This window comes from Salmo trutta, chromosome 21 (assembly GCF_901001165.1).
Source record: "Salmo trutta chromosome 21, fSalTru1.1, whole genome shotgun sequence".
NCBI lineage: Eukaryota > Metazoa > Chordata > Actinopteri > Salmoniformes > Salmonidae > Salmo > Salmo trutta.
This window is the reverse complement of record NC_042977.1, coordinates 10,872,441-10,889,523: the sequence shown is the minus strand read 5'-3', so window position 1 is coordinate 10,889,523 and position 17,083 is coordinate 10,872,441. Positions and strand designations below refer to the sequence as shown.

Sequence of the window (17,083 nt, the reverse complement as noted above, 5' to 3'; positions counted from 1 at the left end):
TCCGTTAGATGTTTGATCATTACTGCAGTGACGTGCTTCCATTCAGCCACAAGAGAAATTGTGAGGTGTTCGATGGGATTGAGGTCAGGGCTCTCTGCAGGCCAGTCAAGTTCTTCCACACCGATCTTGACAAACCATTTCTGTATGGACCTTGCTTTGTGCACGGGGTCAATGTCATGCTGAAACAGGAAAGGGCCTTCCCAAAACTATTGCCACAAAGTTGGAAGCACAGAATCGTCTAGAATGTCCTTGTACTGTATGCTGTTAAGATTTCCCTTCACTGGAAGGGGCCTAGCCCGAACCATGAAAAACAGCCCCAGACCATTATTCCTCCTCCACCAAACTTTACAGTTGGCACTATGCATTGGGGCAGGTAGCGTTCTCCTGGCATCCACCAAACCCAGATCCGTCTGTCAGACTTCCAGATCGTGTAGCTCAGTTGGTAGAGCATTGCACCCGCAATGGCAGAATTGTGGGTTCGATTCCCATGAGGGACTAGGTCCTAGTTCCATAAGAGCGTCTGTGAAATGTAAAATGAAGCGTGATTCATCACTCCAGAGAATGTGTTTTCACTGCTCCAGAGTCCAGTGGTGACAAGTTTTACATCACTCCAGCTGACGCTTGGCATTGCGCGTGGTGATCTGTGTACGGCCATGGAAACTCATTTCATGAACCTCCCAACGAATAGTTATTGTGCTGACCTTGCTTCCTGGCAGTTTGGAACTCGGTAGTGAGTGTTGCAACCGAGGACAGACAATTTTTATGCACTCGGCGGTCCCGTTCTGTGAGCTTGTGTGGAATAACACGCGATGACCGGGGCAGCTCAAGCAGGGCAGAAAGAACTAACTGACTTGTTGGAAAGGTGGCGTCCTATGACTGTGACTCTTTGAAAGTCACTGAGCTCTTCAGTAAGGCCATTCTCCTGCCAATGTTTGTCCTTGGAGATTGCATGACTGTGTGCTCGATTTTTATACACCTGTCAGCAACGGGTGTGGCTGAAATAGCCGGATCCACTTATTTGAAGGGGTGTGCAATACTTTTGTAAATATATTGTATATAAGGGTTAAAAAAAAATGTATTCATTATTTTTGTACATTTCAACCACTTATCTTACTCAAGCCACTTAAATCAGAAAATCACTCACTCAAAACGATTGTCGATTGTTATTGTGGAGACCGAAAAGCCCAGTTTTAATGTCTTACATCAATAGGAATAGAGCTCCAGTTTTTAGGCTACTGTCACTGAGGCCATGAAATTGTCCCTTCACGCAATAGCGCCCCTTCAACCTCAGCAGGCTGAAGAAATTTGGCTTGGCCCCAAAGATTCTCACGATCTTCTACATATGCACCATTGAGAGTATTCTGTCGGGCTGTATCAATGCCTGGTACGGCAACTGCATCGCCCGCAACCGCAGGGCTCCCCAGAGGGTGGTCAGCCAAACGCACCATCGGGGGCACACTGCCTGCCCTCCAGGACATCGACAGCACCCGGTGTCAAAGGAAGGCCAAGAGGATCGTCAAGGTCCTCAACCACCGGAGCCACCCCGTTTCCATCTAGAAGGCGGAGACAGTAGAGATGCATCAAAGCTGGGAACGAGAGACTGATAAAACAGCTTCTGTCTCCAAGCCCTCTGACTGTTAAACAGTCATCACTAGCCGGCCTATGCCCGGTACCCTGCCCTGAGCCTTAGACACTGTCACTAGCCAGCTACCACCCGGTACTCTACCCTGCACCTTAGAGACTGCTGCCCTATGTACATAAAGTCATTGAACATTGGTTACTTTAATAATGTTTACATACTGTTTTACCCACTTTACATGTATATACTGTATTCTAGTCATGGCTCATCCTATATAACTACTGATGTACACACCTTTTCTATACACACACCATTCACATACAGTACATATACATTGAGTGTACAAAACATTAAGAACACCTGCTCTTTCCATGACATAGACTGACCAGGTGAGTCCAGGTGAAAGCTATGATCCCTTATTGATGTCAATCAGTGTAGATGAAGGGTAGGAGACAGGTTAACAGAGGATTTTTAAGCCTTGAGACAATTGAAACATGTAATGTGTGCCATCGAGAGGCTGAATGGGCAAGACAAAATATTTAAGTGCCTTCGAACAGGGTATGGTAGTAAGTGCCAGGCGCATCGGTTTGTGGCAAGAACTGCAACGTTGCTGGGTTTTTCACACTCATCAGTTTCCCGTGTGTAGCAAGAATGGTCCACCACCCAAAGGACATCCAGCCAACTTGACACAGCTGTGGGAAGCGTTGGAGTCAACATGGGCCAGCATCCCTGTGGAACGCTTTCAACACTTTGTAGAGTCCAAGCCCCAACAAATTGAGGCTATTCTGAGGGCATATATATTAGGAAGGTGGTCCTAATGCTTGTTATATTCAGTGTATATTTATTTATATTCTGGACTCTGATATTGCTCGTTCTGATATGTCTTAATTTGTTATTTTTTTTACTGTTGGATTGTGTGTGTATTATTGTATTGCTAGATATTGCTGCACTGTTGGAGCTAAAAAACATAAGTATTTCACTGCACCTGCGAAAAGATCTGCCAAAATGGGTACGTGACCAATAAACATAGATTTGATTTGACATCCTCGAAAAACTCCCACTGCCTGAAACAAAAGTGAAATTATGTCAACAGCCGTGAGACAGAATGTCCACAGGAACACAACCCAGAGCTGTGTGATGAGGCTTGTGGGTCACTCATCTCACCCACTCCCCCGCTACTCAACATGCGGTGCTATGGAGAAGTGAAAACCCATGAAAGGGGTTGGTGCTGTTCTGTTTTCTCCAAGGTGAATTAGTTACGCAATTAGTCTATACAGGGCCGGCTCTAGCCTAAGCAAGATTTGGTTGTGGCCCCACCATGCGGGTCATTGTTTTTAGTGGCCCCCCTCTTGACGGCGGAGAGAAAAATGCATGTTTTAAAATATGTTTTCTGCAGTTCTATACATTTTCCATGTGGTGGAGAAAAATGTTAGCTATTTTATTACAAATGTCATGTAATTCTACAAATTTTTGCTATGGGGCAGAGAGACATTTTTGCCGTTTTAAAGCAAATTTCCTGCAATTCTACCCATTTTGCCATGACTTATGCCATGTTAATGATATCTGAATGAGAGTGACTAAGGGTACAGACACACTGAAAAATCTGACTGCCGATAGGTACTTATGAGGCCGTTCCTTCTCTTGATAGAACAAAAGATGTCCCTGCTGTGTACCGACCTGGTACCGACAAACCTGCTGTTTCTACTGTAGAAAAACAATGCTTGTTAGTGGCTGAGAATTTGACTTTGAACCAATCAGAAAGCACGAACCTCCACGTGGGGAGCCGACAGATGGTTAGTGTCAACAATAGCTTACTACAAATTCTAGCTAGCTAGCAACAACATTAGCCACAGAAGGGACAAGCAAAACAAACTACTCCCACCTTGTGGCGTGGAGTATTTAAACGAAGCAAATCAGAAGTAAAAGTTTTCTATATGAGGAACAATAAGTTAACTGCCGGCACTCTGGGCAGAAGTGCTAAGTACCCATCAGCAGTCAGATTTCTCAGTGTGTCTGCCCCTTAACAAAATCAATGGGGGCCCCCTGGAGGTCATGGCCCCTGGGCACGTGCCCTGCGTGCACGGTCGGTATTCGGCCATGATTACTGCAGGTTTAGATAACTGGCAAGAACAAAACAAATTGGTAGCTGACATGGCTAATTGAGTGACTGTCAATGACTGACAAAACAAGAGAAAAACTGCTGATGAACAACCAAATTTCAATTTCAACAGTAAGTTGAGACCCAGTCTGAGTTCCCCTCCCACAAAGAAGAACTAAAAATAGTTTATGCCTGGAGCTGTATCACATTTCAGTCTACCTGGAAGCCCATTGTTTGTTTCCTGTTTCCTTTGCGACAGATTGAAAAGGCTGCCTATATGCTTTGGGTTGGGTTTCCAAATGAAATATGAAGAAATTGCTTGAAAGCAGCTGTATATTTCACCTGCATCCTCATGTAATTTACAGAACAATTAATTAATAATAAGTGATCAGCTGACATGCATAATACTTTGAATCTGCAGGTGGAATTTAGCACCTCGTAACATAGATAGCTTACACACTCACACATGGTAGCCTATACAGTGTGTGTCAGTGTCACTATTCACCACTAATAACTCACACATAGGCTACACATTAATGTACTGCTACACCCCAGACAGCTTACACCTTACGACTGCTGAGTTTGTAAGACTTCATTAACCTCAGTTTCAAATGATTGCTTGCAGTTATACTGTCGGCCAACCATATGGACTGTTATTAAGTTATAAAAAAAGTTATAAACAGTCTCTTCTTGTTAACCTCAGCTAACCTTACCGGGAAATGACAGACAATGAGCCAACTGTGTTCATGCGCAGTTAGTTTTAAACCGCACAATCAACAGAATTCAAGGCCAGGGAAACATTCTCTCAATCAGTTTAATGGAGGAGATGGGGAGTGGGAGCAGAAATTCACTTAGAATCCCATGTTTCAACATTATGTCTGGACAGTATCTCCTTGGGAAGCATCTGCTGTTCATCACATTCAGTCTCTGCCCTCCCAGAGAGGTGGGACTATTCAATACATCGTAAAGCTAGCAAGAACTGGACCACTGCCGGCCATATAGATAGATGGTTGCTGTAAAACCATATAGATAGACGGTTACTGTAAATCCATATAGATAGACGGTTACTGTAAAACCCACATTTACAGCAAAAGATATGACTCATGTGTTTCTCCCTCCATCGACACAAAACACACGATTCTCCACCCCCCCTTCCCTCCTCAGTCTTTTCAAATAATGGGAGTGATGAAAGCAAAATGACCCCGCACTCCGTTTTGAACCAAACACAGTAAGTATGTTTACAGTACTACAACAAGGCTGCCTTGCAGGGGTAGGTGTTGAAGAAGTAGGGTCTGCACAGAAGGGTGAGTTTCACTGCCGTGCAGTACAACCTCCCAAAAAGTCCCGATGTGACCCTTTTGACCTCCGGGTTTGTGGCGGCTTTCCAGAGTTCATAAATGTCGGCCACATGGCCGTGCGATGTCATCATCTTGTCGTAGATGCACAAGTGGTAGGGCGCCTTGCCTTCGCCTGAGAAGTACACATGTTCCTGTGGCGACACGCCCATGGCATTGGCACAGATGCCCATGAAGACATCGTCGATGTACAGCGAGGCATTGAGTGTCAATGAGGCCTGGTAGATTTTGTTCGCCACGTCTCTTGAGACGACGTAACCGGCCCCTGCCGTGTAGTCCGGGTATGACGCCCAAGGGTACATCTCTTGTGGGACGTAGTACTTGCTTTCCTTCTGGCGGATCGGTGGCGCACCTCTGTGCACGTGACCGATCCAGAAGTCTGTCACGCCCTTCCTGTCCATGTACTGCAGGTAGAGCACCAGGTTGGGCATGTGCACGAAGATGTCGTTGTCAGCCGTCATGAGGAAGCGGGCATGCGGGCAGTAGAAATGAGCCCAGCGGAACTGTAGCAGAAGCTTGAGGGTGAGGTTGTGGAACGTGTCCACAAAGTCCTGCTGGACCAAGTCGCCATGCCTGCGGTCCTCATTGACAAGGTTGTCCTGGATGCCTCCGCTCCTCCTCCTCCACGTCTGGGCAGTCTCATGCTGCTTGGGAAGGCCCAGCACAAACATCACCTTCACCGTCACCCCCAGGTCTTGGCGAATGTAGGTCTCGTTGCCCCACGTCGACCGTATGGCTCGCCGTCTCTCGAAGTTCTCCGGGGAGGACTTGATGAGCAGAAGCAGTAAAATGTCCTTCTCTCCTGAGCACTTGTACGGGTGGTTGAGTAGGTAGCGGTGGTTACTGAACATGTGGGCCTCCTGTCGTGGGATGGTGAAGCTCTTGTTGATGAAAGTGTAGCTGTTGACCAGGTAAGAGCGGTAAGAGTAGGAGTAGATGTGGCTCACCACGCCACTGTCCAGCTGCTCCCAGCATAACATCACCACCGACAGCACCAGGCACGTGGTCATCAACTGCACGCACTGGCACTTGCGGATCCGCCGGAAATTCACAAACATCCTGGAAAATGTATTCCGGAACCTTCCGGTGTTCTTCCTCTGTCAGGTCAGAGTAGTGATGGCAACAGTGGTATGCGTGTCTTTGTGTGTGAATGAGCAGCTGCAGAGGCGGTTGTTCCTGTGACTCTTTGCAGAGCAGTGTGTGTGTGTTCCATCCTAGTTTTCCCACCAGGAGCAGGAGGCATGGGTGTTTCGGGGAGATTGACAGGAGGGCCTCCTGGAAAGCATCGCCTCTGTCTGGTGAGTCACTCACAATCCTGTTGTTACTGATTCCCACACAGCCGTCCTCATAGTGGCTCAGACTCATCCAGCATCCCCAGGTTGCCGACCATCGCTCTGAAATGGAACAGAGAATGCACGTTTTACTCTGTGATGACAATTCAGTGAAATATAATGTTCCTTAGAGTAAACCAGACAAACAGATCAAATCAACGAGTCTGAAACTGAATATTACAGTTTTGACGGGGTCTGGTCGTTCTTAAACATTTGGTAACATTTTCCATTAGGCTGTTCTGCTGTGTATTTACCCTGTAATTAATCTAGAAACTACAATGTTTTAACTTCACAATACAATGTTAGTTAATGCAATGTTATCACCAGAGTAATAATAACATTACAACACAGGTACAAGAGCAACTTAATGTAAAGACTTAACATTTTTTTATGTAAAGTGTTAGCTACCAAACAGTTGCTATATTTACTCTTAGCTAGCATTGCTTTTGCTTCTATAACTTAAGGTTACTTGAATAACCCCGGTTCTCTGATATTATGAGCGAGACATCTCAGTAGAGAGATTCCCCAGAATCTTATAAGAGTCTTGAAGAGCCAATCATACACGGAGACCGTCAGGTCGAGTGGCAAATGAGGGAGCCCCTCCCCTCACACTAAAGAGCCACTCGCCTGGTTTGGGATCATTCTCGAGCATGCCGAACTTCCTCACACTTTTGCAAGTAGGGGAATGTGGTGAGATGTCTCAATCATAATATCAGAGAACCGGATTACGCAAGTAACCTTAAGTTCTCTTTCAATGATTTGTTTTGACATCTCACTAGAGAGATATGGCCCACTCCCGTATCGCACATGCTCTCCGAAGCCAGGTAGTTCCAACATATCAACACTCAGAGGTCCCGACACTGAGGACAGTACGCGCCAATGAAGGTGCAGTGACATCTAGTCGGTAGAACCTCATAAAAGTATGAGGGAATGCCCAACAAGCCGCTTGGCAAATCTCCTGTAAGAAGATGCCCTTGAACAGTGCCCAAGAGGTAGTTATACCTCTGGTGGAGTGAGCCCTTAGGCCCTCCAGAGGCTGTAACCACTTGCTATTATAGGCCAATATAATAGCTTTCGCAATACAACGTGACAATCATTGATGAGAAAGGGTCCTCCCCTTGCAGAAAGGTGCCCAGGACACAAAGTGTTGGTCGCTCTTGGGCAAAGCTCTTGTCCTATCCAAGTATATGCACAACTCGCATACTGGACACAAACTGCATAGCCGCTCCTCTTCCATAGAAGGGAAAGGTGGGGAGTGGAAAGTGACAAGCTCCAAGGCGAGACAATTGTAATTGGCACTAACTTTAAGCATAAAGGCAGGGTTGGGTAACAAGGTAACCTTGGAAAGCCCCAGGCAAACTGTAGACACTAATGGTGAACTGACAGTGCATGTACTCACTCACTTTGTCGAGGTAAGGGCGACCAGTGACATGGTCATAAACGAGATATTTCATCTCCACGATTTCCAGTGACTCAGAAGGCTGCTGAAATATCCTCAAGCACAATAGAAAAATCCCATGACGGGACTAAAGGCTTGGGAGCTGGACGCAACAGGAAATGACATAACGGGGTGTCTTGTCGAAGCCTATATGACAGGCCAAGATAGCGGCTAGAGAGAGACCTTACAACTCCTGTAGGTCTAAGCCCTTACATCGCAATATCTAAAATGTATAATTTAGCCATTTGATTTAGAATTTTTTGGACCCCTGTAGGTATAATATATATACATTGAATTTGACCTTTACTGCTATAGCCCATAGAAATGCATTGAATAACACATTTGTAAATAGCAAAACAGACAGTCTAAAAATAAAGCATTAGGAACAAGGTTTTGAAGCATTTGAAATTTAGAACCATGTTTGATCACATTATTCAGGAGACATTTTACCCCTATGCACTTTTTGTCATTTTTACAGCCCGGTACTGGGTTACCTTCAGAAGACTCCCCTGAAGCATGTGTGTGTCGTAAAGCAAAACAACCGACACCTTCGTGTTCGTGAGATATTGGTGAGATATTAATTTGTAGCTCCAACGGTTCGGTCTGGACAGTTGGTTTTGTGAGAAGACCTCTTAAAATGAGGATGTCCGTGACAGAGTTCAGACAACTGCTGCAAAGCTTGTGGATGTCGTAGAGCCAAACAACCGACACTAATGCGTTCGTGAGAGTCCTTTTTTTATTTTTTTTAAGTGGTGACTTATTAGTTTTACATACAATTTCATGATGATTTTCCATGTCCAGATTTTCTCGTGTAGAAAAAGGCAGCTTTCACAAGACTGATCTTATAGAATAGGCACAAACTTTATATCTACGAATGCTTGACCGTATCTTTCCCAGATCTGTTTAACCACTTGGGAGAGGAGTCTCCGGTCCCCTAGATTGGGATTTCCCTCTGGAAAATAAGTCCGCGCCTATGTTCGGTACGACATGAGCCGCTCGTAGGGACGGTAAGTGTGCGCTGCTCCACAGGATAATCCTGACGGAACGAGTGCCACTCTGGCAGTTGATGTATGCCACTACAGTCGTATTGTCCGTTCTGATCAAGACGTGACAATTCCGAAGGGAGGGTAGAAAGTGTTTCAGTGAAAAAAGCACTATTAACATTTCAATGTCATTTATGTGAGAAATGCTGAGTTGTGGAATCTAAACTCCTTTTATTGCATTTCCCTCGTGAACTGTGCCCCAGCCACTATCACCACTATCTTCCCTAGGGGAGTGCCAGGAACAAAGATCAAGGTCTTTTTCCAGTGACAGAGAGCCGAGAGTCATGTGGAAATTACCTTTATCTGGCAATTGAGCTGAAGCCGTGTACACAGATTTGAGGCTAACACCCAGCGCTGGAAGTCTCTCATCCTCAGTAGACCAAGAGGTACTACTGAGATGGTGGGATGCCATCAACCCCAGCACTTGGAGGCAAATCTTGAACACACGTTGTGGAACAGGGAGAGGCACTGTCAAAGGGACATGATGCAGTCTTCCAAGAGAGAGAATCCAGCATTAAGCCTAGGTATTCTATTCTCTGTGATAGCACCAAACAGCTATTTTTCTGAATGATCTGGAACCCTAGCTCGGAGAGGTGGGTTACAAGGGAAGTTATGTCTTGTTCCGCTTGTTCCCGTGTTGGGGAGCAAAGCAGGTAATTGTCTATGTAGGTGGAGACTCAGCCCCTTGTTTCTCAAGGGTGTGAGAGCTACCTCTACACACTTTCTGAACTTTCAGGAAGTTAGTGCATTTACCCCTTTTTCTCCCCAATTTCTGTGGTATCCAATTGGTTGTTACAGTCCTGTCCCAACCCACAACGCCCGCTTAATCTGGAAGCCAGCCGCACCAATGTGTCAGAGGAAACACTGTACACCTGGCGACCGTGTTGTTGAGAATTTTCCTGTACATCAGGAAATGCAAACTTTAGAAGCCTTTTTAAACTCAGGCTTTAAAAAGGCTCCTAAAGTTTGTAATTTCCACTAACTAAAAATGTATCAACTCCTACAAAAAAAAACATTTCCATTCATTTTAATCCACATAATATTTTCCTGCTGAGCAAACGATCGTACCTCTGTAAGCAGACGGAATGTGAATTTCGGCAAATAGCTGTCGAGGACAGATAGGTCCAGAATGGAGCAAAACCCTCCCCATTTCTTGGGAAGCAGGAAGTACCGGGAAGTAGAACCCGAGGTGGCTCTCTGCTACTGCTATCGCCCTGATAGGCCCTTTGCTTAATAAAGACAAGATTTTCTGCTTTATTATGTGTGCCGAGTCGCCAGTCGCTACTGATTCCAAAATTCAGTTGAAAACTAGTGGTCTCAGAGAGAATTGCAGTCTGCACCCTTTCGTAACTGTGGATCAGACTCAGACGCAGAGCTGGACTGCACATGCACACCAGTTCCCTGCTCTGTTAGCTTGTAGCCCACAGGACGGTAAACCCTGCCGGAGCGCCCTCTGGTGGCGATGGAGCAAGTCTCCTTTTCATTGCATTTTTGCTTTGTGTGCTTAGCATCACGCCTGGATACAGCAGAGTTTTTTTATTGAAAAGGGCAGTGTTGACACACTGGAACAAAGGGAAAGTGCTTGATGGCAACTGACAATTAGTCTTCCTGCCCCCAGCTGCTAGAACTAGAGCCGGGGGAAGCGCCATGGCACGGAGGGCACTCGGGGGTATAATAAATTCCCTCCGTCTTTCTTGAGAGCTAATGCATGAGAATGGGTCTCTGCACAAAGGGAAGGGTTTTAGGAGCAGAGATGTCTCTCCCTCATAGGGGAGGTGCCCCTAATCCAATGGGCGGGACCTCGATGCGGCTGCAGCGAAATGCCATTTTCCCCCACTGTCGGCCCCTATTTGGAGATCCCGCTGTGTCGCGGTGGGCTTCCCGTGGAACGCCCTGGTTTCAGCAATTTGCCCTCTCCCTGAAGTGAAGCCTTGGCTTTTGGCTACCCGGCATAACCCTTCACGATTCTATAGGGCAGGGAGAAGTTTAAGGCTTCTGCCGCATGGCAGCAACAGCCGGACCATGCGGCAGAAGCGTCAAGGAAATCTGCTTTCTGCTTGTCCGACAGGCTGGACAGATTGAGCCACAAGGCTTTCTCCCATGGCACGCTGCCTGTTTACAGACATCAATGAGAGAATACAGTGTATATGTCATCCACCATCGATGCCCCTCTAAGGGCGGAAGAGGGCCTAGAGGCTTTTGCATCCTCGTCCTCTTCCTCCTCCGCTGCCTGGAAGAGGTTGGTCATACCCTCGCCAAGACCTGGAAAAGTGGGTGAAGGTCCTCAGGGTAGCCATACATGATGTCGGCCCATGAGGGCTGGGTCTTCCTGCTCAAGTTAAGAGTGGGAGACGAACCACATTGGGCTGCTATGTGCACTCTACGGTGGTGGGTGTTAGAAAATGGATGCATGGACGGAGGTCGTGGAACGCTGCTTCCACGTGAGATGTCGAAACGAATAATTGAAAGAGAACCTTTGGCGGATCGCAATGCTTTTTTAGCTAGTCAGGGTAATTGAGTGTCATAATGATGAATTGTGGTGCCTGCAGGCACATGCAGGCACACAGAGGCATGTTTCACTGGCCAATGTCCAAGCCACTGTGTATGTATGTTGAGGTAATAAATATTACCTGCCAGGGCTTTGAAGAATTATTCATCACTGGAGAGGTTAATATGCAGAGTGATAGTTCATCCAAATTACAAAATGACACATTGGTTTCCTTACCCCGTAAGCAGTCTATGTACAAGGTATGACAGCAATCCATGCTTTGGTTTAGTTTCCCTGGCAGTGGCTGTCACTGTTACCAAATGCTAAAAGTCATGGGACTTATAATTAGCATTTTCTGAGCATGATGTTCAAATCATCTATAAGTGACTTTGGTGAGCTTCACAATCAATTTTAGATACTTTCAGAAGATTTGGACATGATGTGCGTAAAAATATTAATATCGGTCCCATGAAATATATACAGTATACTATATTATATACAGTATACTATATATCACAGGAGGTTGGTGGCATCTTATTTGGGGAGGACGGACTCGTGGTAATGGCTGGAGCGGAATCGGTGGAATGGTATCAAATACATCAAACACATGGGCTGCGGTCCAAACACTTAAAAGACACACCCTCGTCCACTTACCCTCGCCTTATACCCTTGGGGAAATCCCCGTCGCCATCTTGGAGGGTGGTCCAAATGATTAGCCAAGCAAGAGAAGTTTGCAACATAAGCACCTCAGCCCTCATTTTTCGGCTTTGCGAGCATACAATAATGTTTACTCCGGGGCCTGAAACTCCCCATAATTCAATTCGCGCCGATTGTACATCCGCGAAAACTTAAAATCAACATCAATGTAGAAGTGAACATACAAGTGTAAGTAAAAACGAATGCAAATAAGTTAGAAATTGTGCTACTAATGCACATGATGGCACAAACCCGTCTGGTAAAAAGTAAATGTTTTTGTTTGGTTATCTTTTGGAAATTGTAGAAATAAAACATTTTCCTTCTTCAGAAGTTCCAGCTAGGCAGGCTAACGTCAGTTAGCTAATTAATTTGCTACCTATCATACAGTAGGTGTATATTAATAATTGTATATATACAAGTAGACATGCACTCATAATTGACTGTAGCGCATATAAAGCAACCACAAGCTACCGGTGGCTGAAAACACAATCATCGCGGATGAACAAGTGACGAATTTCCGGGCAAGGGCGGTCCATTTAAAAATCATTCCTTCCTCCCTCGCCCTGCAAGTGTATACTCGTCAGACGTCATGATACATCATCAGAAGTGTCAACTTAATTTGAGGGCTGAGGGCATAGGGTGTGTCTTTTAAGTGTTTGGACCGCAGACATGGTTTGATATATTGATATGTCCACTAGCTTTGTTCTGGCCATTACTATGAATCGTCCACCCCTCAGCAGCCTCCTATGCTATTTTTTGTACCTGTTTGATATCTATAGGCTTGTCATTCAAACTAAAGCAGTTTCATACCATAAAAAGAAGTACTTCTGTTTTGTTCCTCTTCTCTGACTTCCTGCTGTGTGTTTGTGTGACATTAGCTGAGAAGTCAAACGTGTGGCCGGTGAATGATAAAAGCCAGCACAGCCAAATGTGGCGCTGGGGGTTCTCCCATAATGGAGGGGTTTAAGATGTGGACCCACCAAAACCGCTGAGAGCCGTGGAAAGTGTACGGCACACAATGGAGGGCATCAGAATAGCTCCGGGAGCACAATGAGAGCGTGGATGAGAATAGGCTGTTCCGCCCGTTTGGCCTGGGTAAAAACCAAGGGGGGGGGGGGGGATCATGGATGGGCTTGGGAATCCAGGCAAACCACCGGGCTGTCGCGCCCCTAGAGCTTTTTAAACATCATTAGCCTGCCTCTTCCTAACGGGGTCACTCACTCTGAATCTCTCTCTCTCTTTCCATCCTTCTTTCTTCATAGTTCTCTCCCTCTCTCTCTGCCTGAGAAATATGTCAGCCTTCTAATAAATGTGAGATGAGGCAATGCGGATTTGTCGAACCTCAACAAAAAATAAACGTTCAGAAACCCTCACGTATTAATGAGAATGTTGACTGTTTGTGTGTTACAGTAAAGTCCATGCCTGGACGAGTCAGTGTTTAGATGTAATGAGCTGTTTAGACAGTGTTTAGAGTGTTTAGACAATGGCTCAAGAAAACGTTTTTGTGTTCTTTCACTACCACCTCTGTGAACTGATATGTTTAACCAGCTTTTTTTGAATGAGAAAAGTATCTGCAAATGTTCTAGTTGGGCTAAATCTGGAGTTTATCGAAATGGTAGTTCAAGCACACCACTCCACTCTCACAACAGCTTACCGTATATGAAATGAGGTGTCATTATTCATTGCTAAATGAAAGAACATTTAGATAGCAGTAAAGCCATATCTTTAAAGTAAATATTTTAATATATGGCTCTGAACAGCAGTCAACGTTGTGTTACTATGATGTATTGCGCTCTTTGACATAAGACATATTGAGTATACTGCACCGGCACTTAAGTACTCTGTTAAAAAGATAAGGTTTTTTATTGGCATTCCTGAAGATGGTGTCATGGCCTAACAATCTAACAAAGATAAAGGTGTGTCTCACCTCAAGTCTCATCATTGATGTCTGCCAGTAAAACTTGTTCAGCAGGTTTTGTTTGGCAGCTGTTGGAAGTCAAACAGGATTTCCCTCATAAGTGTGTGTGTGGTTTGTAATGTGTGGTATGTCCTTACCTTTACTTTAAGCTTCTTCCTTTCTACCTATGTTTACCCTTTCAAGTAAATGCAACACTGTGATTTGTTGAGCAGATAGATCCTGTTCACTCAAACGTGTTATTCAGGAAATATCAGTATTGCCTTGGGTTTGATGTTAAAGGTCCAATGCAGATGTTTTTATCTCAATATCAAATCATTTCTCAATAACAGTGAAGTGTCTTTCTGTGATTGTTTTAAATTAAAATGGTAAGAAAGAAACAGCTTCTTAGCAAAGACCAATTTCTCAGTCGAGAATTTAGCTAGGACCGTCTAGGAGTGGTCTGAGTGGGGAATACTGAAAACTAGCTGTTATTGGCAGAGAGGTCTTTCTTACTGGTCTATTAACTCATTTACAGGCAGGCCAAAGGTCCATCCCACCAAAACAGGCAGACATTTCAGGCGATCTTTTTAAACAGCTCGTACACTAAAAGGGCATTATCATAATTTTCACAGTATTATTCCAACCTCACATTGCGGAAATAGAGTGTACAAAACATTAGGAACATAGGTGAATCCAGGTAAAAGCTATGATCCCTTATTGCTTTCACCTGTTAAATCCACTTCAATCAGTGTAGATGAAGGGGAGGAGACCGGTTAAAGGAGGATTTTTAAGTCTTGAGACATGGATTGTGTATATGTGCCATTCAGAGAGTGAATGGGAAGATAAAAGATTGAAGTGCCTTTGAACGGAGTATGGTAGACAGGTGCACCGGTTTGATTGTGTCAAACTGCAACGCTGCTGGGTCTTTCACGCTCAACAGTTTCCTGTGTGTATCAAGAATGGTCCGTCACCCAAAGGACATCCAGACAACTTGACACAGCTGTGGGAAGCATTGGAGTCAGCATGGGGCAGCAAGGTACCGGTAAATATCAACAAAGCTAACTGTGTTACTAAATTGCCTCGGCATGAGACCTGTCTCAAATAGACATCACTATGCCGGGCTGACAGGTGCTCATCATCCACTGCCAACTGTGTTAATTCCAATTGAATTGGTCACCTTGTCTTGATAAAATATTCCTGCAATGTGATACACTCTTAGACAGCACTAAAAGGCAAAAAAACGAAAACACTGAAGCTAATTGTTCAGTGACACATGACAACCGACTTCAAATCAACTTATTTACCATTAATATTTCTTACTCCATCTTGGGTGAAATAAAATAAAATGGACATAGTTTGGCCTCGGTACAATCCTCAGTATACATCCTGAAACAGTTTAAACAGATTCTGCTAATATTTTGATAATATTAGCATGCCTTTAAACCATTCACACACACTGACAAACCTGTACTCAACAATTGAAATTCTTCATGGAAGCGCAAATTCAAACAGCCGCCTGGTGGGTTCCTTACTCACACAAGTAACTAAAACCAGCTTCTGTGAAAGTGAGCCTTCTCTGTCGGCGTAGCTCCAAAGTCACAGGTCGTATAAATGGACCTCACACTTGAAAGAATCATTGCTGATCACACCATGCCACTTACCGCTGAGAGAAAGTATCAATGCTTCTGCTATGTATCCAAGTGACTAGTTGTAAGAAGAAGTAGTCCCAGTAGCCTAATAACAACCACCTCCTGTTGAGTTCAGTGAATTGAGTTCTCTCGCTCTCTCCCCTCCTGTACAGATTCTCTCCTTGTAATAGCTCTGGAAGTTTTTCAATGTACCTCTCCCTGGAGAGATTAGGATGTGTTCACACACACACGCACTCCACTTTTCAGGAGCAGCGGCGGCAGCAGCTGCCAGTTAAGCTGTGTGTTAGTGTATGTGTATGAGCCTCACTTTGTCCAGAGCGTGTGAATACTCTGCTTGTGAGTATCTGTTGCCTTGGTTGCAACTACCTCCTTCTGCTTATTTCCCTCACACACTCTGTGAGGGCGCGGCAGAGGAGGTGAGGGAGCAAAAGACTGCCTTCACCTCCACAGCCCACCCACACATTTACAAGCACAGGTTTTCCCTTGACAACATTACATCTATAAACAAACACAACAGCAGCTTTAGTTCCAGATCATTATTACATTTCAACACATACCGTAATACTCATCTCATATAGAGAAAGTAAAGACAAAGGAAATGATCTGTGTCATGTATCTATTACCATATGAGGCTGGGTTGAGATTGTCATGTCTTTCCAACAAAACATTATACACATCTACATATAACATTATACTCATCTACATATAACGTTATACACATCTACATATAACATTATACTCATCTATATATAACGTTTACACATCTACATATAACATGATACACATCTACGTTAAACATGATACATATCTACATATAACATTATACACATCTACATGTAACATTTTACTCATCTACATATAACATGATACATATCTACATATAACGTTATACACATCTACATATAACGTTATACACATCTACATATAACATTATACTCATCTACATATAACATTATACACATCTACATATAACGTTATACACATCTACATATAACGTTATACACATCTACATATAACATTATACTCATCTACATATAACATTATAGTCATCTACATATAATATTATAGTCATCTACATATAACATTATACACATCTACATAAAACATGATACACATCTACGTTCAACATGTTACATATCTACATATAACATTATACACATCTACATATAACATTATGCACATCTACATAAAACATGATACACATCTACGTTCAACATGTTACATATCTACATATAACATTATACACATCTACATATAACATTATACACATCTACATATAACATTATACTCATCTACATATAACATGATACACATCTACATATAACATGATACACATCTACATATAACGTTATACACATCTACATATAACATTATACTCATCTACATATAACATTATACACATCTACATATAACATGATACACATCTACATATAACGTTATACACATCTACATATAACATGATACACATCTACATATAACATGATACACATCTACATATAACATGATACA

General features: G+C 44.0%; 1 protein-coding gene across 4 annotated transcripts; it reads right to left on the bottom strand.

The window, feature by feature from the left end:
• Nucleotides 1–4,009: 4,009 nt before the first annotated feature.
• Nucleotides 4,010–15,873, bottom strand: LOC115156662 (lactosylceramide 1,3-N-acetyl-beta-D-glucosaminyltransferase A). Of its 4 annotated transcripts, none has more exons than XM_029704193.1 (2): nt 15,587–15,873; nt 4,010–6,426 (listed from the first exon to the last, which is right to left on the bottom strand). In XM_029704193.1, exon 2 carries the CDS (start codon nt 6,088–6,090, stop codon nt 4,924–4,926), a length of 1,167 nt encoding a protein of 388 aa, XP_029560053.1. In that variant the 5' UTR covers nt 6,091–6,426; nt 15,587–15,873; the 3' UTR covers nt 4,010–4,923. The 4 variants fall into 4 exon arrangements, with proteins under 4 accessions (XP_029560053.1, XP_029560056.1, XP_029560055.1 ...); XM_029704196.1 differs by lacking the exon at nt 15,587–15,873 and adding an exon at nt 15,402–15,576; XM_029704195.1 differs by lacking the exon at nt 15,587–15,873 and adding an exon at nt 15,462–15,576.
• Between the last annotated feature and the right edge of the window lie 1,210 nt (nt 15,874–17,083).

Bases quoted from the DNA above. Each gene is read 5' to 3' on its own strand.
- LOC115156662 (XM_029704193.1), bottom strand. From the start codon at position 6,090: ATGTTTGTGAATTTCCGGCGGATCCGCAAGTGCCAGTGCGTGCAGTTG.